This window comes from Elephantulus edwardii, unplaced genomic scaffold (genome assembly GCF_000299155.1).
Source record: "Elephantulus edwardii isolate Elephantulus edwardi_28Jun2011 unplaced genomic scaffold, EleEdw1.0 scaffold00272, whole genome shotgun sequence".
NCBI classification, from domain to species: domain Eukaryota; kingdom Metazoa; phylum Chordata; class Mammalia; order Macroscelidea; family Macroscelididae; genus Elephantulus; species Elephantulus edwardii.
This window is the reverse complement of record NW_006400022.1, coordinates 503,031-526,899: the sequence shown is the minus strand read 5'-3', so window position 1 is coordinate 526,899 and position 23,869 is coordinate 503,031. Positions and strand designations below refer to the sequence as shown.

At 38.6% G+C, this 23,869-nt stretch overlaps 2 protein-coding genes across 2 annotated transcripts in view; both read right to left on the bottom strand.

Moving 5' to 3' along the window:
- LOC102855057 (clarin-1-like) overlaps positions 1–23,869 on the bottom strand; it is a 97,710-nt gene that overhangs the window by 27,315 nt on the left and 46,526 nt on the right. Inside the window, exon 2 of the mRNA XM_006900047.1 lies at positions 294–473. Within this exon, the coding sequence (XP_006900109.1) occupies positions 294–473 (180 nt within the window). The remainder of the gene's footprint in view (positions 1–293; positions 474–23,869) is intronic.
- Positions 20,008–23,869, bottom strand: part of LOC102863877 (NEDD4-like E3 ubiquitin-protein ligase WWP1-like) — a 4,081-nt gene continuing 219 nt past the window's right edge. Inside the window, exon 2 of the mRNA XM_006900060.1 lies at positions 20,008–21,610. Within this exon, the coding sequence (XP_006900122.1) occupies positions 20,008–21,610 (1,603 nt within the window). The remainder of the gene's footprint in view (positions 21,611–23,869) is intronic.

Genomic DNA, 23,869 nt, shown 5'->3' with positions numbered 1-23,869 from the left:
TATGTGCATATATGCAATTTTTGCATACATGTATGTATATATGTAATAAAGCTATGCCATTCAAATCCACTAGCTGTTCTGAAGGAGAAGGATGGGCAATTTCTTCTTGTGCTATTAACTGCTTCTGAAAACCCTCTGGAGAGTAAGCTATGGATTGGTTCTGACTCAATGATACACAAAAACAACAACATATATGTAGTAATGTACATATATGGACTTTTTTATCTAGATGAACCTATCTTTTGATATGTTGAAAATCATATTTGTTTTCAGAAGGGGAATTTTGTACTTACCTGAAATGAAGCTCAATAGATACAGCCCGAGTGGACCATGCAATGTCTCAAAGGGCTTTCCAAATGCATTATACATGAAGAAGGCTGTCCCCACCATGGTTAAAAGAACAAGAATTGTAGCAAAGAGAATGACATTGACATGGATGCTCACTGGGATCGCTTTGAGCAAATCTGGAAAAACTGAACAGAAAACAAAACTCAGATTAGAAGACACATCATTGCTGGCAGTCTACAAGTTTAATTTTAAAAATTATATCCTTCCTTTATTTCTAAACTTCTAAAATACTAAAATCCTTCAGATGAATACATTCTCACAACTTTACAAGGAATAGGATTTTTAAAGAAATTATAGAATGCATCAGTTTGAACTCATAAAGCAGAAATTTGAGGAAATTTCTTTTCTTGTCCTTGGAATTGTGTTGTTATATATTATCAATTTGGAACTGACCCACAGTCACCCGGGTTTTCAAAGCAGTAAATCGCACAGGAGGAGATTGTCCATAATTGCATAAATAAGTACTGAATTTATAGCAAAAAATTGTACATTTTGATGATCAAATTTTTTGTGACACAACATGGGAGAGTCTAGAGAGCATTATACTGAGTGAAATAGCTCAGTTACAAAAGGACAAATATTGCCTAAGACTGTTGTTGTGAAAATAGGAGGATAACTGAGCACAATATGTATAAATATTCAAAAGGGAAAGGGGAGAAAAAAGTAGGGGGAGAGAAAAAAGTGGAGGGGGAAAATCACTGGGATAGTAGAGGTTAGTGGATAAATGTGAGGGGTAAGGAATAGAAAAGATTCAATGGGGACTTGAAGAGAGAGGATGATGAGAGACATAGATCAATAGTAATTAATTATATAGACAACCCTGCTTGCTGAAACTGAGGAGGACCTGAAACACTTACTGCAGAAGGTAAAAGACTGCAGCCTTCAATATGGATTGAAGCTCAGCATCAAGAAAGCAAATATTCTAACCACTGGGCCAATTGGCAGCATCATGATAGATGGTAAAGAGATTGAGATTGTTCACAGCTCAGTTTGCTTGGTTCCACAGTCAACACTCTTGGCACCAGCAGCCAGGAAATTAAAAGATGTATTGCGATAGGAAAGTGTGCTGTTAGAGACCTCTTCAAAGTATTGAAGAGCAATGGTGTTGAAGACTAAGGTGTACCTGATGCAGACCATGGTCTTTCTAATCACTTGTTATGCGTCAGAGAGCTGGACAATGACTAGGGATGATAGAAAGAGAATTGATGCCTTTGAGCTGTGGTGCTGGAGAAGATTATTGAATGTATCATGGACTGCTAAGAAAATGAACAGGTTCACCCAGGAGAAGGTTAAACCATGCTGCTCCTTGGAGGTAAGAATTCTGAAGTTTTGTCTGACATACTTTGGACATGTTGCAAAGAGGGTTCAGTCCTTGGAGAAGGATTTCATGCTTGGAAGGGTGGAGGGACAGTGCAGGAGAGGAAGACCCTCTATGAGGTGGATTGATTTAGTGACTGGGATTATGGGGGTAGATGTGTTAGAGACAGTGAGATTGGCACAGGACAGAGCATGATTTAGGACTGTTGTACATAGACTTGCTATGAGTCACAGGCAACTCGACAGCATATAACAACAACAAAAATGAATTGAATGAAATACAATGAATGATTATATAAAATAAAATGTACTTGAATGAAACACAAGTATATTAATATAAGGAAACCAATAATAAATGTAAAAAATATTTATGTAATTTCTTAGAAGTTATTGTCTAAAGTGGAGAAAACAGGAAAATGGGTCACAGGGACATAAGCATCGCTCTGAAAAGGCCAGAGGGAATGAGAATAGTATAGGCTCTCACCAACGCAGCATGGAAAGCAGATAAAGAGCTCAAAGCCCAGCCTCGTGGTGCCTCTATGGGCCCCACCAGCAGTAAGAGGTTCTTTTATTTATTGCTGACTCAAAGTTGTGGTACCAAGAATGGGGTGTGTTAGGGGAAGTAAGTGGGAGAGGCAAAGAATATCTCACAATACAAGTCCAAGCTATAGAATAATAATTTCAAGGCACAATTCCTCAATAAGTCCAGACTCTGGTTTTAGTTCAGCAGTCAAATCCAAATCATCCAGCAAAGTTTGCCTCAGAGTAGTTTTAAGTTGAACTTCTCCTTCAAGCCTCCAGCAAGAACAACCAAACTTTAACTGTGAGTAGAACAAATGTAAAAAGCTTCAGGTTACTCTTGCCACCATTTGTCCACAGCAATGGCACAGTCTCCACCACCAGGGTCTCACTTTCACAAGAGTCTCACTCTCATCATCACAAACCTTGTTTGTCAAGTCTTACTTCAAGTGTTTCTTGCCTCAGATCTTGCTATATGAAAAACAGACTTTATCTAATTCTAGTCCCACAGCTGTTGATGTGTTGTAAGACCATGCTGACCTGCAAGACGACATATCTATAGTTAAGATAGTGTGAGGCCGGAGCCAGCTAACCATAATGGCTAAGAAAAAACAACTTTTAGACTAAAACCACAGTTATCTTTTTAAAAATACTACTTTCATATATAATAATATTTTCAGATAGAGGATGTTGTAAGGAATTCAAACATTAGAAGGCTGTTATACATTCTTTGCTACTGAGTAAGTAAATAAACAAAAGAATATGATAATTTATCTCCATAAAAGAGAAAATAGGGCTTTTTAGCTTATGCAAGATTAAAGAATGAAGTGTCTTCAGGCAGTTCAACATTTTGAAGAAACTCAGAACTGTGGGAAGATAATTACTAATGATACAAGAAATATTTTCCATTTTTAATACATGCCAAATCTTTCTAAATTTTGTGCTCAGGGAAAGCTTTTCTTATTTGCAGATTAAATATAAGATCAGTGTTTCTGCAGTTGGTTGAGGCTTCAGCCAGATTTGCAACAGCAAACCTGACAAAATCAACCTGGACAAATTGAGTCCAGTCCCATTTTAGGTTTCCAAACATTTATCAAGTGATTAATTTGTTCTTTTGAGAACCTAGTTTGTGTCTGTTGCTGTGTTAGAAATAGAGCCATAAAGTGAAATAGACTAGATCTTTGTTCCAACGGAACTTATAGCCTAATGAGGATAGATAGACAATTGTTAGGGGCTATTGAGTCAGTTTTGATTTCCAGCAACCCTATACTCAACAGAGCAAAATCTTGTCATTTGGTATTTTGTCACTTGGCATTTTGTCATTCAGTGTTTTGTTGTTTTGTTACAATCATTGTGGCACACCAACCAGTTGAAGGTCTTCCTCTCTCTCACTAACCCTCTACTTTTCCAAGTAGTATGTCCTCTAAGAACTGGTCCTTCATAATATGTCCTGAAGTACATGAGACCAAGTCTTGCCATACATACCTCTAACGAGCAATCTAGTTATCCTTCTTTTAAGATAGGTTTATTTCTTCTAGCAGTTAATAATACATTTAATATTATTTATCATCATTACAATTCATATAAGAAGTCCAAGCTATTCTGCAGGAGACAGAGATCTTGTACAGGAGCATTAAGAAATCAGATACATAAAGGAAGGATATATCTTAGACATCCAGTCAAGTTGAGGGGGTCTCACATAGTTACTATTTAACTGAAACTTTATGAAAGATCCATCTAAGAATTGTCCAGCTGTATTTATGTGATAATAAAATATTATTTTAAGATGATCAGCTTTGGAAAGGGAGCTCTGGTGGTCTAGGGGATAGGGAAGTGTGCATTCTGTCCCTCTCCAAGGAATAACCTCTTCTAATAGTGTGCCCAAAGCAAAGTATGTGAGTCAGAGCTTTGCCTCCAAGGAACACTCTGGCTCCACTTCCTCCAAGACATATTTGTTTTGGGGGCAGTCCATGGGACTCTTCTCCAACACCACAGATCAAAGGCATCAAATTTTCTGTCATCCTTATTCATTTTCCAGATCTCAGAAACAAAGCAAATGATTGGAATGAGTATGGCCTGAATCAGATGCATCTTAGTTCTCAAACTGATATCATTTGACTCAATAATTTGAAGAGGTCTCTAACTGTAGCCTTTCTCAGTGCAATTTATCTCCTGATCATCTGGCTGCTGGTACCAAGGATGTTGATTGTGAATCCAAGTGAGATAAAATCATTAACAATATCAATCTCTTCTCCACCTATCAGTCTAGTGGTAAGAATTTTTTTCTTGATGTTAATATGCAACCCATATTAAAGGCTGTATCCTTTGATTTTATGTAACAAGTGCTTCAAGTCTTTCTCATCTTCGGCAAACTAATTGGTGTCATCTGCATAACGCAAGTTATTGATGAGTTTTCCTTTGATTTTGATGCCACATTCTTCTTCATAGAGTCAGCTTCTCAAATAATTTGCTCAGCATACAGATTGAATAGGAATGGAGAAATGATAGAGCCCTGACACACCACTTTTTAAATTTTAACCATAGATGACTTTTAACCTGTGGCCCTCAGAACTGTTTTTTGGTGTTTTTGTTCAAACATTCTTCTAAGTCGTATAGCCCTGGTGTATCCACTTGCCGTACAGAGGTAACTTGTGGTCGCTGTGAAGCTAAACACTGTGACACTGAGGTGTGAAACGCATTAATGATTACCCGTAGTGGACAGTGTTTGGCAGAGCTTCCAGATTAAAACAAGCTTGGAAGCAGGAGTGGCATCCACTTCAGTAATAGCTTGTCTCTGGAAACCCTATGAACCTGGAGAAAGGATGAAAGTCACGCAAGTGTTGGGGACTTTCATTCATAGGGTCGCTATGTGTCGCCTATGACTCGACAGAACAACAACAACAACAATTGCCTTGCTCTGTCTCTACGACATCTTGGTCTAGATACAGGTTTCATATTAGCACAATTAAGTGCTCTGGGATTCATATTCTTCTCAATATTAACCATAACTTGTTATGATCCACACAGTCAAATGTCTTTACATAGTCAATAAAGCAAAAATAGACATTCTTATAGTATCCTTTACTTTCATCCAGGATCCATCTGACACCAACAATGATATCCCTGGTGCCATGTCTTCTTCTAACTCCTGCTTGACCTTCTCACAATTCTCTATCTATGTTCTGTTCTAGCCATTTTTGAGGGATCTTCAGGAGTATTTTACTTAAATGTTACATTAATGATATTGTTCTATATTTTCAACATTCTGTTGGGTCACCTTTCTTGAGAATGGGAACAAATATGGATCTCTTCCAGTCAGTTGGCCAGACAGCTGTTCCCCAAATTTCCTGGCATAGACTGTGGTAAGTGTGGCCAGGGCTACATCTGTTAGTTGAAATATTTCAATTGGTATCCCATTGATCCCTCGGGCCTGATTTTTAAGCCTGTCCTAATTTGGGAGTTCTGTAGAGTACAGTATCTGATAGGCAAGGCTCTTTTGTACTCAAAAGAGCAAATGATAGGCAGGCAAACATATATGTATCTAAGCTATGAAGAGCATCAACATGCGAAGACATTTCCACACCACAAAAAACTGACACGTAAAAGTTATATGAGCAAACCCTTAAGAGCAAACTATAAGGACAAGCATACAGATAAAATGGTGTGAGTGGCAGGAATTCCCACAAGGTCCAGAAGTCCTCAAAGTTGTCTGCCTTTGGTTGAGGGCCATCAGCATTGGTCATCACCTCCTGCCTTCCCCTCTACCCCACCTCATTAGGGACCTTGAAGGGAGGCTTCTAACCTTAATGTGATAGCTTAGGCTCCAGTCACTCTCGTCATTTACCTGTGTGCTCTCTCATAAAGATGGAGCTTCAGGCCTCCTGGCCAGTTCCCACACATACATCTAGATGCTGCTGGCAGGCCTCTCAGCCCAGCTCCCCAGCAAGAGTCTGGATGCTGCATTACCATATCTTAAATATATTTTTCAGGGTATAGGCAGACAAGCTTAGTGCTGTCAGATAGTGAGAAGACTGGTCGTCTCCTTGCAGTGTTCACACAGAACCGAACTCAGAGTTCTAGCTCAGCAATTTAACTACTGTTTAGCTACACCATATTTGTTTTTTACTATTATAGCCTTCAGTATGGATTACATCTCAACATCAAGAAAACAACAATTCTCCCCACTGTACCAAAAGGCATTATTATGAGTTTTGATGTCACATGTCATCAAGTTGGAACCAATTTACAATTGATCTCCTACTGGGTTTTCAGAGGCTGTAAGTCACATAGGAGATTTCTCATCTTTCTTCTGCAGACCAGCTGGGGGATTCAAATCACATTTCTTTGGGCTGGCAGTACAACTCCTTAACCACCAGGCCACCAAAGCTCTTTTTAGCTTATACTAGTCATTTTGTAAAAATCATAATGCAAAAGAATGATTGGATGAAATACAATGTGAATAAAGAATACTGTGAAACACAATGTATACAAACTTTGTAAGCAAACCAATCAAAATAAAATAAATTATTTTAAAAACCTACTTCTATTAATCTCCCCAAGAAATTTTGGTGGCACACTGATTAAGTGCTCTTCCTCTAATAGAAAGACTGACAACTGTAACCCACTCTGCAGCTCAGTGGACAAAGATAATAGCTGTTGCTTCAGTAAAGAGGGCAGCCTTGAGTGAAATATCTCAGTCACAAAAGGATAAATACTATATGGTGCCACTGTTGTAGAATGAGGATGACATCAGGGTGTGTGTTAGACTGAGAAAAACTGGATAAATTATGTTACTGCATTGAAGCCAATGAGGGAGAGAATAGTTTAAAAGTAATATAGGGCATTATGATTATCATAAGAGTTTGGAATGAGGGTTGCAGAGTGGAGTACACTTGGGTTGGGAGTGAGGTTGTGTGGGGGGATTGTATACCAATGAAGGAGATTTCTTTTGCTTTTCAAGAAGAAGAGCGAACTGGGGGTGGGGGTAGGGTAGGAGGGGGGGAAAGTGCAACAATGAATGAATGGAAATCCAAAACCTCTGTAGATGTTCATTGAAATGAATTAAAAAAAAAAATAGGGCAGCCTTAAAAACGCTATAGACAATTCTATTCTAAAGGATTGCAATAGATTTTAATCAATCTGACAATAATAGGTTTGGTTTATACTTATGCTGAAGTATATTTCTTTAAAAAAATCCTTAAGTCTTCAATGACTTGTTAGAACTCTAGTAATTACATTCAGTTTTCAATACCATGCTAATATGTGATTTTTCCTTGGTTGAAGTGGAGAGATGATCTTTCAAACAGCTATTTCAACATATCACTTTAACCATGAGGATTTTTTTTTTAATTTCCAAGGGCTATTTTATTTCTGAGAGGCAAAGGTGTTCTATTTTACTGCACTCTTAGTTTTAGAATTAAAATGTAGAGGGATTAGGACATTTTGGTCTGCCCTCCAGAAGCTACTTAATTAACTGTGGGATGGCTATGATGCCACATTAGAAGCTTTAGACCTACATTAGGTTGGTTGGTCTGTGCATTCAAAATTTCTCCTCCCCTTTCATTCTCTTACACTGATTCCCACCATTTATATGTGAGTAAAGGGTCCAGGTTTCCTCATATATAAAACACCCAAAGGCCCTAATTGTCCTCTTTGTCTCTGCACTATTTCATCACTAAATTTTTATTAAAAAGTATTATATAAGTAAGAATAAAACAGCCAATAAAGCAGAACAATAAAACAGCACAGAAGTTACTATAAGCATCAGGTCATGGTCTTTTCAATCATTTGCTCCACATCTGAGAACTAGACAATGAATAAGAATAGCAGAAGAAAAATTTTCTCCTTTGTGTTGTGGTGTTGGAGAAGAGTACTAATTATCCCGTAGACCGTCAAAAGAACAAACAGGTATGTTTTGGGGAAAGTGCAGCCAGAATGCTCCTTTGAGGCAAAAATGGCAAAGCTTTGTGTCTCATACTTTGGGCATGTTGCTAACAGAGGCTATACTTAGAAAGAGACATCATACTTGGAAAGGTGGAAAGTCAGCAAAAGAGGATGACTCCCAATTAAACAGAGACAGTGACTATAGCAATGGACTCAAGAGTGTCAGAAATGATGAAAATGGCACAGGATAAGACAGGGCTCAGATCTGTTGTTCATAGGGTCACTATGAATCATATTGAACAGTAACTAACAACAATATTTCTTCTATATATTACATGAAGTAACACTTTTCAATCTTATATATGAGGATGATACTGTCACTGTCTTCATTGTATAGAAAACTGGGCCACAGTTACTATTGTTAAGTAACTTTAAGTCAGACCATTGCATTGCTTCTTTTGCATTTTCTTTTTCTTCTATTTGTAAAATCAAAATAAAATTAAAACAGTAAAAATATCTTCCCCTTTTAGGATACAGTGCAGTAAGTTGTGACAAATGTGTACAATCATGCAACCACTGCTACAGTCAAGATACAAGGGGAAAACTAACAAACAAAGAATTCTACTATTTCAAAACTTCCCCTTTGATACTCTAAAGACAGCTCCTTTCTTAAGCTCTCATGGCTGTGACTTGATAAGATACTGCCAAAGTGTTGTCCAAAGTGATTGTACCATTTTCAATTTCAACCAGCAAACAGTACACCTGATGGCACTTGGTAGGTATTTTTTTCTTCTTAGCTTTAAAAATTTTTATTTTATATTTGTTTGAATACAAAATTCATACACATTATATTTCATGCAATCATTCTCATACATTGTGTTTTATGAAATTAATCACCATTGAACTTATGCCCACCATAACCCCATCTTTTCACGTTCCCTCTGGATTTTCCCCATTTTATTCACCCCCCTCCCTCCACCTACCAGATTGTGTGACCCCATAATTTCCCCCTTGCCCCTCCTTACCCTTCTACTTCCTCCTCTTCCTCCCTTGGATTTTCTTACAGATTTTAATAGCTATCTTCTATTTTTACAATAATGGAGTGTTTTTCCTTATAAGGCTGAATTAGTTCACTCAGCATAATTCTCTCCAGTTTCTCCCATGTTATGTAGTATCTTTTTAAATCATTGCCCCTGAGTACCATGTAATAGTCCATCATGTGAATGTACCACAATTTCTCAATCCATTAGTTTGCTGTTGGACATTTGGACTGTTTCCATGTTCTTGCAAAAGTGAATAACATTGCTATAAACATTGGTGTATAAATCTCCATTTGTGTCTCAGCTCTAACTTCCTGGGGGTATATTTCTAGCAGCTGTATAGCAGGATCATATGGAATTTCCACATTCAGTTTTTCGAGGAAACATCAAACTGCCTTCCAGAGTGCCATTTTTACAATTTCACCAACAGTATATGAGAGTCCCAATCACTCCATAGTCTCTCCAACATTTATTGCTTGCTGTCCTATCAAACTATGCCACTGCTACTGGGGTGAGATGGTATCTCATTGTAGGTTGTTTTGGTTTTTATTTTTCTTTCATGATTGCTATTTTATTGGTTGTTTTAAAAGCAAGTACAGAGACATTATGAACAACCTGTACACAATAAAATATAAAAAGCCATGTAGTTATAATTCTTTTCCAAATTCCAGTGACTTTCCAGGTTTAAATTTGGAGGAAAATTTTCATAAAGAAAGTAAACGCCAGTTTCTCCATTTTCTCCAGGTAAATCTTCAGTTTCTTGGTTAGCCACTTGAGCCCTTTGCCCCATTTTCCTTTTTGTTTGAACTTTTTTGTCAGAAGACCTCTCATTTTCTGCTGCCTTTTTGAGCTGCATGTCCACTTTTGCAAGTTATTTAAGCTAACAGCCTTGCTGATCTCCTCTTGGGCTCCTCCTTCACCAACTCTTCAGCTGAGCTGATCTTTTTAGGTATCTTGGTGGCAGGGAGGTCTCAGGCCAGGTGCCTGTAGGCCACCGCATGCACAGAGCCTTCACGAAGCTGTGTTGCTTGGGTACTGTCTCTCCGCCTGCCTGGCTGCTGGGACCTTGGACTGGAGACTGGAGCCTTCATTGTGGTTTTGATTTGCATTTCTCTCTCTCTCTCCCTTTTTGGGTTTTTTTTTTGTGGGGTGGTTTGTTTGTTTGTTTGTTTGTTTTGTTATACTAGTTGACAGAACTCTGCTTGCTGGAACTGAAGAGGACCTAAATTGCTTGTTGCAGAAAGTCAAGGATTGAAGCTCAACATCAAGAAAAAAAAGATTCACACTACTGGACCGAATGGAAGCATTATGATAGATGCCAAAGAAATTGAGATTATCAACAGCTTTAGTTTGCTTGGCTCCACAATCAACACTCTTGGTACAAGCAGCCAGGAAATCAAGAGATTAATTGTATTGGGAAAGTCTGCTGTCAGGGATCTCTCCAGAGTACTGAAGAACAGTGATGTAAGTAAGGTATGCCTGATGTAGGGCATAGTCTTTGCACTTGCTTGCTATGAGTCAGAGAGTTGGACAATGACTAGTGATGACTGAAAGAAAATTGATGCCTTTGAGCTGTGATGCTAGAGAAGAGTGTTGAATATACCATGGACTTCCAGGAGAACAAATAGGTTTTTCCTAGAGAGGGTGAAACCAGGTTGCTCCTGGGAGGCAAGGATTCCGAGGCTTCATCTGACATACTATGGGCATGTTGCAAGGAGGCACCAGTCCTTGAAGAGGGATGTCATGCTTGGAAGGGTGAAGGGGCAGAGAAAAAGAGGAAGACCATCGACAAGATGGATTGATTCAGTGACTGGTGCAATGTGTCAGAGACATTAAAGTTGACATAGGAAAGAGCAGATTTCGAGGCTGTTGTATATAAGGTCGCTATGAGTTTCAAGCAACTTGATGGCACGTAACAACAGCAACAACAACAGTTTATTTGCAAAATTCAAATACATTGTTTTCCACATCAGATCCTTCCCAGTTCCTTCACCACTCCATCATCAAATTGTGTGACCCCATGATTAATCCTCCCTGCCCCCCACATTCTCACCCCTCTGCTTCCACTCTCCTCCCCCCTTGAATCCTCATACTCATTCCACAATAATTATTTTATACAGTACTTGTCCTTATGGGACTGAGTTAGTTCACTCAGCATATTGCTCTCCAGTCTCTCCCAAGGTAGGTAGTCATTTACAAAATCATTGCTACACCATGCTGCATAGTATTCCATTGTGTGAATGTACCATAATTTGTGTGTGTGTGTGTGGAGGCCCAGGAATAGTCTGTAAACTTTTCTTATGGACTCTTGTCTGAGCTGGTTTTGCCAAATGAAATGTTTGTTCTCTGTTGGTAGGTTTTCTTTTCATCCTGTTGTAAAAAGGTTTTGATACACATAGGGATTTAATCTTTAGAAGGTCCCATTCATCAATTTTATCCTCTTTTGGCTGTGCACTTCTGATTGTATTTGCTAACCTATTTATATCATAGGTTAGGTCTTCTACATTTTGCCTCTTTTAATCTTTTATGATCTTTATGGTTTAGGGCTTTATCCCGAGATCTCTGATCCACCTTGAATTGATTTTTTTTTGTGTGTGTGGTATGAGATGTGAATTCTACTTCAGCTTGCTGAAGTCCAGTTTTACCAGTACCATTTGTTGAAGAAGTTTTCATTTCCCCATTTGATTGATTTTGTTTTCTTGTCAGTATTACTTGAACAAAAGTAGATGGGTTAATTTCTGGGTTCTTGATTCTATTCCATTGGTTATATGTCTGTCATTGTACCAGGTGCTATTTTGGTTATTACAGGGTGCAGTAAATTTTGAGATCAGAGAGTGCTATGCCTTCCACTTTCTTTTTGTTTTTTAAAGTGCTTTCCTTGTTCAGGGTTTCTTTCTACTATACTAAATTGGTGTACTAGCTCTAACAGCTTTTTTGATTGATAGGGATTTCTGTGTACACTGTCATATCATCTGCACATAGAGACAGCTAGATCTTTGTTGATCTAGATGCTTTGAATTTTCTTTTCTTATCATATTGCTCTAGAAAGTACTTCCATTTCTATATTGAACAGGAATGGTGAAACTGGGTATCCTTGTCTGGTGTTTATTTGCAAGGAGAATGCTTTTAGTCTTTTTCCATTGAGAATAATATTGGCTCTTGGCCGTGTGTGTGTGTGTGTGTGTGTGTGTGTATGGTGTTTTTTTAAAACTGCATATGTTTTTATTGAAAAACAAGAATGTTTAAATAAGTCTTATATTTTTAAGCCTCTCTTTCTTAAAAATAAAGCGATCTGACAAAACTGAAGGCCTCTGTGTCAGCATTCAGCCAGAACTGAAGCAGAGGTGCCCCTTCAAACAATATCTGTTCTCCTCCTTTTTAGAAATGGGTTAGTGGGTGGCTGGAGACTGAGAACATTGAAGATATGGTGAAATCTCTTTGAGGGAAACAACAAGCAAGATATATTAATAGGGCATTCTCTAGAAAGTCCTGCTTTTGTTTGTTGAAACATTTCAATTAGCATTCCATCCATTCTTGGGGCTTTATTTTTTGCAAATGCCTTTGGTGTAGCTTGAACAACTACCTTCATTACCATTGGTATGTGATTATATACTACTTCCTGAAACGGTTCGTTGTTGACAAGTTCTTTTTAGAGCAATGACTCTGTGTTCCTTCTGTCTTCTTTTAATTCTTCCTGCATCATTTAAGATTTTTGCCTGTAGAATCTTTTACTATTGCAACTTGAGATTTTAATTTGTTCTTCAGTATTTTCAGCTTGAGAAATGCCAAATGAGTCCTTTCTTTTTTGGTTTTCTAACTCCAGCCTTTTGCACATTTCATTATAATGCTTCAGTTTTGTCTTCAGTTGCCTATATCCTATAGACACCTGAATACACAATCTTGAAGCTGCAAAGAACACAGTTCAGTTATGGCTCTTCCAATCTTGTCTCAGCAGATACATAATCCAGAGCCCAGTTCACTTCATTGACAGGAATACAGAAGACCTGAATTGACTTATGTTTCTGTGGCTCTAATTCCAAAAAGGACTCAGTTGGATCCCACTCTGACCACGCCTTTAGTCTCTCTTGCATTTCTTCTCCTCCCCACCCCCAAATACCTTTTCAATCTATATGCAAAACAGATCATTTGGAAGGCTAGACTTTATGAATGGTAATATGACACCAGGATTGGAGGAAGATTCATCAACAACCTGTGTTATGTAGGTGATACAACCTTACTTGCTGAAACTGAGGAGGATATGAGGCATTTATTGCAGAAGGTCAGAGATACTCTTCAATATAGATTGAAGCTCAACATCAAGAAAACAAAGATTCTTACCACAGGCCAATTGACAGCTTTATGATGGGTGGAGAAGAGATAAGATTGTTGGTAACTTCAACTTGTTTGGTTCCATAGTCAACACTCTTGGTACCAGCAGTCAGGAAATCAAAAGACAAATTGCATTTGGGAAAGTCTGCTGTCAGAGACCTCTCTAGAGTACTGAAGAGCAACAATGCCAGTCTAGAAACTAAGGTCCACCTGATCCAGGCATGGTCTTCACAATTACGTGTTATGCATCTGAGAGCTGGACAATAATCAAGGTTGAAAGAAAGAAAGAAGAAAGATCAATGCCTTTGGGTTGGAGAAGAGTGTTGAACATACTATGAACTGCCAAGAGAACAAACAGGTTTGCCTTAGAGAGTGAAACCAGAATACTCCCTCAAGGCAAGGATTTTGAAGCTCCATCTCACATACTTTGGACACATGACCAGGAGGTCCCAGTCCTTGGAGAAAAGCATCATAATTGGAAGAGTGGAGGAACAGCACACAAGAAGAATACTCAGGCTGAGATGTATTGTTTCTGTGACTGAAGAAATGGGATAAGATCTATCAGAAAGGATGGGATTGGCTCAGGTTAGGGGAATATTCAGAGCTAATGCACATGGAGTCGCTATGAGTCGCAGGCAACTCGATGGCATGTAACAACAACAAAGAAGATCTTCTTTTCATAAGTTTAGAACTTTAACAATTCAATTTATGTCTTTTTGTTTTTTTCTCTTTGGTTCTCTGACCAGTGTTGACTCCAGCTTCTTTCTCCTCTGGATGCCACTGCTTCCTCTTCTCTCTGTTTTGCTCTCTGCTTCCCTAGTCCTGCCACCAGCAATCTTCTGATATGTATCCCTCAGAAACAGGACCATCTCCTCCTCTTGATGCTGCTGCCTCCTCTTCTTTTTTCTCATCCTATCTGGATCACTACATGCTCTGCCTGCTGCTTCCTTGGTCCTGCTATCTACAGAAAGTGCCTCATCTTCTTCATCATCTACCTTCTTCCTTCGCACACCTCCTCTTCTTCATGTCCTCACTGCGTGGATATGCTGTCTTTTCCACTTCCTCAGTCCTGACAACCCTGTAGCCTCCTTACATCCTTATCCTTCTTACAGGATCCCTTTGCCTTTTTTGCTGCTCCCTCTTCTACTTTGCCTGAGGGGTTGACTAGTTTGTTCTCTCTTCAATTTTTCCAAACTTACTTGTTTCAGCAGTCTCTTCATCCTCATTATCTACAGTTTCCTCCCTCAGATCTTGTCTTCTTGGTGTTTCCTCTTGTTCTTCTTGCTTTTCCTCAGACTTTAGTCAGTCTGTTCTAAGTGTTCTTCTTGCCTATTCCTTTCTGTTGCTACAATATCTTCCTACTCTTTCTGTTTCTTTTTCATTTTTGGGGGGAGGCTTGGTTGAGGGGTCCCAGGGTCTTGGTTTTTGAGATGACCCAAGAAAAACTGTTCCTGGGCCTCCAGTGAAACAAGCTTGGCCTTCATGTGACTCCATGAGGTGTGTGCACACATGCCTTGTGTGCTGTTGGTCCATCGCAGGCTTGGAGCAATATCTCATCAGTCAGAATCCTTAGGAGCTTAGTCCCCTGATTGTCATCATCACTGCAATTCTCCAAATCCTTGTCTGGTTTCTGCCCACCAGAAGTCACTGTAGCATTCTTCACAAACTTCTGATATAACAAGCTGGGCTTGAAACTATGGGTAGTCTCCTTAGAGAGGTGTCTTATCTATATTACATCCTGCCCAGACTCCACTATCAGGTTGCCTGAAGTTTTGTTAAAGAGCTCATTCCACCATTGGTTTGTGAACTCTTTGGCAGGGTCATTTCCTACTCTGTGGGTATGCTGTTTCATTATCATTCTGATGACCTGAGTGATACCATTCTCCTTCTGACCAAGCCTTTGCCTTGAGTCCACCCCTGATTTAGCAATTGTTCCTCAGCAAACTTCATCAAGAGCAAACTCTTGAGCTCTGGGGAAGTGTTCATGGTGAGGAAGAGTCATTGTCCTTAAATTCTCTCCAAAGTAGTCAGATATAAGGTTGGCAGTCCAAATTCAACAGGTGCTCCAGGGGCAGGTAGGCAGTCTCCTCCTGTAAAGATGTTTTTGGTTTTGTGTACCATACAGTCAGACTGACTCATAGCTGAACCTCTGGTGCGATTTAATTGCACAGGAAGAGATTCCTCATCTTTCTCCCTGAAAGACCTGGTGGCCTAAAGCTATGTGCCTTTGGGATTGCAGTGCAGATTCTTGCCTCCAGAACTTCTGTAAAGATGGACAGCCACAGAAATCAACTGAGGGTCACTATAAGTCAGAATTGACTCTTGGCAGTGGGTTTTGAGGGTGCACAGCAACAGAAAGTGATATGTCCAGTCACATTTGCTGAATTTATACATAGGGAAGAGCTGCTATATATAACTATGGGCAAATGTGACAAAGTATCCCTCAGACTGTGAGACACATAATTTGCAGAGTGGTAAGCACAATTAGAATCATTGCTTCCTCTCCAAACAAGCTGCATTTTCTGGAGGAATGCCCTAACTGGTTGCCCTTTCTCAAGACCTCCTTCCTCCTGAGATCTAAATTCAAGCCCTCCAGCTGCAGTCTCAGTTGAGTAAGCCTGCATTTCCACCTCTTACTTCCTTCTGGGACTGGGTTAACTCTATTACCATCCCAAGGCACTAGTGCCCCTCCCCAGCACTGCACTGTCCCTTCAGTGGAATCATGTGCCTGATCAGGCCTGTGTGCCGACATCCTCATGGAAATGCTGCCTGATTCTGTGTATATACTTGTCACTATGTTGAAGAAATCCTCTTCTGTTTTTATTTTGCTAAGTGATATATTTAGGAAATATTATTAGATTTTGTTAAAGACCTTTTCTACATCAATTGATAGGATCTGTGGTTCTTGTTATTTGCTTTGATAATGTGACGAATTACATTAGTTATTTTTCTTATTTTGAATCATCCTTGTACACCTGTTAAGAATCCTGCTTGTTCATGGTGAAGTATTTTTTTAGACTCTGTTTGAGTCTATTGGCCAGGATTTTGTTAAAGATTTTTGCATCTATATTCATGAGAGATATTGGTCTGTCATTTTCTTTTTTGGTAATATCTTTGCCTGGTTTTGGTATTAAGTTTATTCTTGCTTCACAGAATTTCTCTGGGAGTGTACCTTCTTTTACTGTTTTTGGAAATAATTTAAATAGACTTAATGATAGGTCTTCACAAAATGTTTGGAACAAACATTAAGCAACAAAACCATCTGGTAATAACAAATAAACAAATAAATAAAAATTTTAAAAAACCAACCCATCTGGTCCAGGGCTTTTTTGTTGAGGTGTCTTTTTATTCTTTTTGTGACATGCTCAATTTCTTCTTCTGTGATGGGTCTGTTCAAATGCTCTATATCTGTCCGTGTTGATCTGGGTAGGATGTGAATTTCAAGGAATTTGTTCATTTTCTCTAGGTTTTTTAACTTATCAGAATATAGCTTTATAATGATATTCCAATATTATAAATTTAATTTCTTCTGGTTCTGTGGTATGTTGCTTCTATCATTTCTTGATCAAGTTATTCATAACTTCATTTCCTTTTGTTTTGTTAAGTTTGCCAATTATTTGTCTATTTTATTGACTCTTTTGAAGAAGTGGCTCCTGGTCTTATTGATGGTTTCCTTTGATTTTCTGTGTTCTATCTCATTGATTTCAGCTCTTGTCCTTATAATTTTTTTTTCCTAGAGGCTGTGGGGTTAGACTATTGTTCTTTTTCTATTTGATTGAGGTGCTGAGTTAGATAATTAATTTTGCTTCTTTATTCCTTTTTTATGTGTTTGCCTAAGGCTATGAATTGTGCCCTGAAGATTGCCTTAGCTGTATCCCAGATTTTTTGGTATGCTGTGATTTCAATATTACTTGTTTCAAGGAATCTTTTTGTTCAATTTTTTAAATTTCTTCTGTAGCCCAGTTGTGTTCTAGCAGGGTGTTACATAGTTTCCACATGAGTGGTTTTATAAGCTTTTGCCTTTTGTCATTAATTTATAGTTTATGGCATTGTGATCTAAAAGGATATTTAGTATTATCTGAATGTTTTTTTAATTTGTTGAGGTTTGCTTTGTGTCTTACTATACGATCAATTCTGGAGAATGTACCAAGTTCATTGGAGAAGAAAGTAAATTAACTTTTTTTTTTTTGGTTGGGTGCAGTATTCTGAAACATCCACAAAGTTGAGTTGGCTGATTGTATAGTTTAGACCTACTGCATCTTTGTTACATTTCTTTCTAACTTATCATTTGCTAAGAGTGGTGTGTTAAACTATTCTACCACTATTGTGGTGCTGTCTATTTCTTTCTTCAAGTCTGTTTACTGCTATTTTATGCATTTTGCAGTTCGATCATTTGGTGCGTAGATGTTAACTAAGGTTATGTCTTTTTGATCTTTTGTGCCTTAAATAATTATATGATTATATCTTGTATGGTGGATTTCATCCTAAAGTCTATTTTATCAGAGATTAGTATTGCCACTTCTACTTTATTGTGGCTTTCATTTCATTTGTTTGGTATTTTATTTTTCCACTCTTTGATTTTTAGTCCATCTTTTTTTCTCATTGCTTAGGCAACATAATGATGGATTTTGGGTTTTGTTTGGGTTTTTTTTAATCCATTCTGCTTCTCTTTCTCTCTTAATTGGTGCATTTAGTCTATTAACATTAATTGTGATTATCGCCAGGTCAGATTTTATTGTTGCTGTTTTGCTGTGTTTCTTTTTATGTTGTTTCTTGTTATTATGGTCCATCCATTTTCCTTTGGTGCCTCTGTGTAAAGAACTTGTTTTAGAATTTCTTGCAAATATGGTCTTATTTTTACGAATTAGTTAAGTTCCTGCTTTTCTGCAAATGACCTAATTTTGCTTTCATATTTGATGGACAGCTTTGCTGGGTACAGAATCCTTGGCTAGCAATTGTTTTCTTACAATCTTCTATATATACCATCCCACTGTCTTCTTGCTGACAAGGTTTTTGCTGAGAAATCAGAAATTAGTTGTTTCTCCTTTGTAGATGACTTTTGCTTTTCTCATACTGCTCTTAGTATCCTACCCCTATCTTTGGTTTTGGAGAATTTGACTAAGATACGTCTTGATGTTTTTCTTTTTTGGGTCTGGTATTTGATGTTTACTAAGATTCTTTAATGTGGATTACTCTGTTTTTCACAATTTTATCAGTGCTTTTCTTATCCCTCTCATGTTCTGGAATTTCTTATTTATGTTGCTCCTTTTGATGTCATGCTACAGGATTCTAATGTTTTCTTCCTACCTCCTCTCTGATTTTCCTTCTTACATGTTTCTGTTGAGCTTCTTGTCTTCCATCTCACTAACCCTTGGTTGCATTTCTTCTGTTCTACTTTTTTTATCCTTACACTATGTTGGACACTTCTACCATTTCAGTCTTCATATTCTGGATTGGCCTGTCAAACATTTCTGTTATTTTGAGTACTCTGTTGGCTATACCCTCTCTGTCTTGTCATGCTCCTTAAGTTCTTGTGCCTTTTTATCTATAGTTTCAATTATTTCTTGCATCTTTTGCTGTTCCTTCCATAATTGTTCAAGTTCCTCCTTGTTGATATATTTCTTTTAGCTCCCTGTCTCTGGAGTATCTGGGATTCTTTATGAGTTCCATTGTATTCTCCCATAATTTGCACGTTATTCCATAACTGTTTCTATAACTCCAAATCAATATCTTTCTAGGGTTCTCTGCCTCTAGGGTATTCACTTTATTTCTCACTTCTATTTCTTCTTCTGTAGCTGTTCAAATGTCTCCATGTCATTATGTATCTTCTGCCTTCCCTACACTGAACTATTCACTGGTTCTGCAATATCATCTGCTTTACCTGAGTAGGCTTAATTTGTTTTTTCACAATGTTTAAAGTGGCCTTTTGCCTTCTGGACATTTTGTGAATTTATTCTTGATATGTATTAGGCCATTACTATTGTATCTACATAGACTATTGATAATTCTCTCCTTATGATGTAACTGTTTAGTTGCCAGCTTAAAACATTTCATCTATGGAACTTGCTCTATGGAAGTTCTTTGTGGTACTATGGAGCAAGAAAATTTGCCTTTCATAATGTACTTCAGTCCATCTCGAGGGTCTTCCTCTCTTTCATTGTCCCTGCATCTTCCCAAGCATGACATCCCTCTCCAAGGATTGAAACCATCTTGCAACATGTCCAAAGTATGTTAGATGCAACTTCAGAATCCTTGCCTCCAAGGAGCAGCCTGGCTCACACTCTCCAGGATGAACTTTTTTGTTCTCCTAGCAGTCCATGGTATATTCAATACTCTTCTCCAATGGAAGACCTTTAATGAGATGGATTGATTCAGTGACTGGGGTAATGGGAATAGGTGTGTCAGAGATTGGCACAGGATAGAGCAAAGGTTTAGGGCTGTTGTGCATAGGGTCGTTATGAGTTGCAGGCAACATAATGGCACATAATAACAACAAAAACAATGTATTTCATGTCTTCTCTGGTCTGCAATGAAGCTCTGTGGGAATCTCGCCTTATTGCATCTCCCTCTCCTAAAGTCTATTGTCCTCTTTTGTCACAGAGTGGTGTGCAACCAGGTGCTCCAACTTGAGCAGTTTCTTTCCAGGGGGCTTTGAAGGCAGTTCTCTACCTAGTACTTCAGCACGCCAGCTGTGAAAGTGAGTCTCTCTTAGCATACGCTTGTAGAATGGTAACGAGAAACCAATATCAATAAACTTTCCATGGAAAAGTGCCATAGCGATAAAGCGACCAATGAAACAGAAGTATGAAAGATGATCGGGATTAATGGTTGACGCAGGGTTAATCTGCAGGCAGTAGTTGTTCTTGCCAGCGTACTCAAATAAACAATACATAGGTTTCAGAACTTCATGGGAAAGTAAGAAAAACCATTCTCTTGCTAAACCACCATAATCAAGTCCTTCTTCTCCTCGAAATATTATATATAATCGCCTCCTCAAGTCATATGGTTTTAATGCCATAATCTGTTGGAAGGAATCTTCAAACAATGTCTGGCGGGACACGTTGATCTTCACATGACTGGGTAGTGCATTAGATTGGCACAAATAACGGAAGTGAGCAAGTTTCCACCTAAAGCTGCGTTCGCAAGCGATTTGTGGACCACCTTTAGTCACAGATGACTTCCCATTCCGAGGGTCTTTAAATGTTGTTGTTCTTGTGTTATGATCGACAAAGTATCGAACACCTTCTCGTGTGTACCTGATTTCCCAGCCTTCTGGCAGGGGTTCTTCATTCTGTAGGCCTTGAGTTCTTGGGTCTTCCCACTGGGTTGTTTTTGTATTATGATTCACAAAGTAAACCCTGTCCGTTGAATCTACCCTTTTTTCCCAGCCTGGTGGCAAAGGCCCATATGGGTCATTTTCCGCAGCTAACATAGAAGCCGAATAGAGGTATCGTTGGTTGAACTGTTGCATAGCTCCCTGCAGTTGGTTCCGCTGAGACTGCCACTGTTCAAAGTTACGGACAGACTCCATGGTTGGTCGCTGCCATGTTGTTGTTCTAGTGTTATGATCCACATAATAAACTCTTCCACGATCATCAACTCTCCTCTCCCAACCTGGAGGTAAAGGCTGTAGTCGCTCCCACGTGGTCGTTCGGGTGTTATGATCCACATAATAGGTTCTACCATGAGGATCTTTTCTCTGCTCCCACCCTGAGGGTAGAGTTTCTGTGTTGGTGTTTCCAGGCTGTTGCCGTAAAGGTTCCACAGAGCCATCGGACTGTCTTATTTTGGCTGCTTCAAAGGCAGAACCATTTCCAGAAGTAGAGGTGACAGGGTCTAAGGTACTTCTAGCTTCAGATTCCAGTGCTGCACTGGTAGAAGGAATACATTCATTGTTTTCTGAGGAAGTTGGTGTTTCTTGAACTAAAGGGTCTTCGACAGTAGTACTAATGCAATCTGAAGCCATGGTGGTTTCTTCAGACACTATTGCAGTCCTCGTGGTGCATTGATCATCCACTAGTGCAGATGAGGATGATTCTCCATTAACACTGCCACTGGCAGGCTCAGATGCAAGTGGTTTTGGAGCTGGTGTATTTTTGGGTCTGGCAGCAACCTGAGACGGAGATGAAGGTGTGTCTTCTCCATTAACTGCATATGAACAGCAGGAGTAAGAACTTAAAAAAAAAAAAAGAAAGTGAGTCTCTCACCTGACTACATCTCTTCTCCTGAACTCTATTGTCCTCTTTGGTTCTTGGGATGGGCCAAGGTCACAGGGTCTCCAAATGGAGAAGCCTTTCTCCAGGGAAGTTTTAGGTCCCTCCTTCCTTAGCACCTGAAAGTGCTGACTGTGGGACTGAGTCTCTCACCTGATTATTGACAGGTATTTTTAAATTTTGGGCATGTAGCATTAATCATGGATTTAATTTCATTTTCCAAGTTACTAACGATGGTGAGCATCTCTGACCTTATTTGCCTCCATTTATCTTTTTGTGCTGAATGAAGTGTCTTATGTAGGTCATTTGTGCATTTTTTTATTGGATTTTTTTGTTTTCTTATCACTAAGCTTGACAAATTCTTTATGTATGCTGGATATGTCTTCATCAGATAAGTGATTCACGAATGTTTGCCCGAAGACGATGGTTTCTGTTTTCATTCTTTTATCAAACTCTTTTGAAGAGCAATTCTTACTTTTATGGAGACAAATTTATCATGTTTCTTATTTTGATATATCATGCTCTGGGTATCAAATCTAAGAATTCTTTGTCTATGAGACACAAATACTTTATCCTATGTGTTTTTCAGATAGGTTTATGTTTCTATTTAAGCATGTAATTTACTTTGAGATATTTTTGTATTTAGCACAAAGTTTTAGTGAAATTTCAAGTTTTTTGGTTTCTTTGGTTATTTTGCATATGAATGCCCAACTGGTTTGGTTTTGAGAAAATTAACATTTATTTAACATATAACCCAACAATTGCAGTCTGAGAATGTAAAGCATATGTCCACACAAAAACCTGCATGGAAATGTTTACGGTGGCTTCATTCAAACTGCCTGTAACTGAAAACACCTGAATATTCATTAACTACTAATGGATAAATAAACTATAGCCTATTGATATAATGAAGTACTAGTGTCTTGGTTGTGTACTGTCAAATTGGTACTGACTCATAGCTTATCCTCCACCAGGTTTTCAGAGACAGTTAATAGTCTGAGAAGAGATTGCACACAGATCCCACAGAGCAGTTGATAAATTCAAGCCCCACATCTTTGGGATTACAATTCATCTTCTTAGCAGTAAACCACCAGAATTCCTTTCAGTGATATAAAGGAGCAAACTACTGGTACACATAAACGAATTCACACACACAAATCTCAAATGCATTATGCTAACTGAAAGAAATCTGTTCAAAAGCTACATACCACGTGAAGCCCATGTTCAAGTGATTGTCAAAAGGCAAAATGAAAGAACAGAAAATTGTCACATCATTTTCAGGAACTGAGGAAGAAACTGACCACAGAAGGAGGACATGTTTAGGGGCTATAGAAGTGCTCTATATCTTGACAGTGGTAGTATTTATATGCCTCTGTGGATTAGCCAAAATTAACAGAGGGCGCTGCTGCAAAATTCTGTTCTATCTCTGCTACATCACTGGTTTTCCCTCTCTAGTAGGTCAGTAAGGAGCCCTAGTAACACTATGGACTAAGTCCTGGGTTGCTAATCTAAAGGTTGTTGTTGCTGCTGCTGCTATTGTTGTTAAGTGCTATCAAGTCGTAGGTGACTCAGAGCAACCCTATGAATGAAAGACCTGGACACTTGTATAACTTTCAACCTTTCTCCAGGTTAATAGGGTTTCCAGAGGCAAGCTATTTCAGAAGTAGATATCACTTCTTCCAAGCTTGTTTTGATCAGGGAGCTCCACTAAACACTGCCCACCATGGGTAACCATTCTCACATTTGACACATCAGTGTCACAGTATTCAGCTTCACAGAAACCACAAGTTACCTCTGTACAGCAAGTGGACAGACTGGAGCTATATGACCTAGAAGAATGTTTGACCAAAACCAATTAAAAATAGGCCTGAGGCCCTGCAGCCCTTGGGCCCTACAGTATTTTACAATTCCAGCACGCCCAAATGCAGAGACCCCCAATTTATCTGTCAAGTCCCCTCTGCTGACACCATTTGGGATGTATAATGTATACACACACTCTATATACTATATACACACAACACACACACACACACATACACACATTATATATACACACTGTATATACTATATATACACACACATATACATAAATATATAGTATAGTGTATAGATAGAGAGAGAGAGCGAACACACACACACACACACACACACACACACACACACATATTCTGGGTCAAAAAATAAACCACCTATACAAACAATGGGTGACAGAAACAGAGA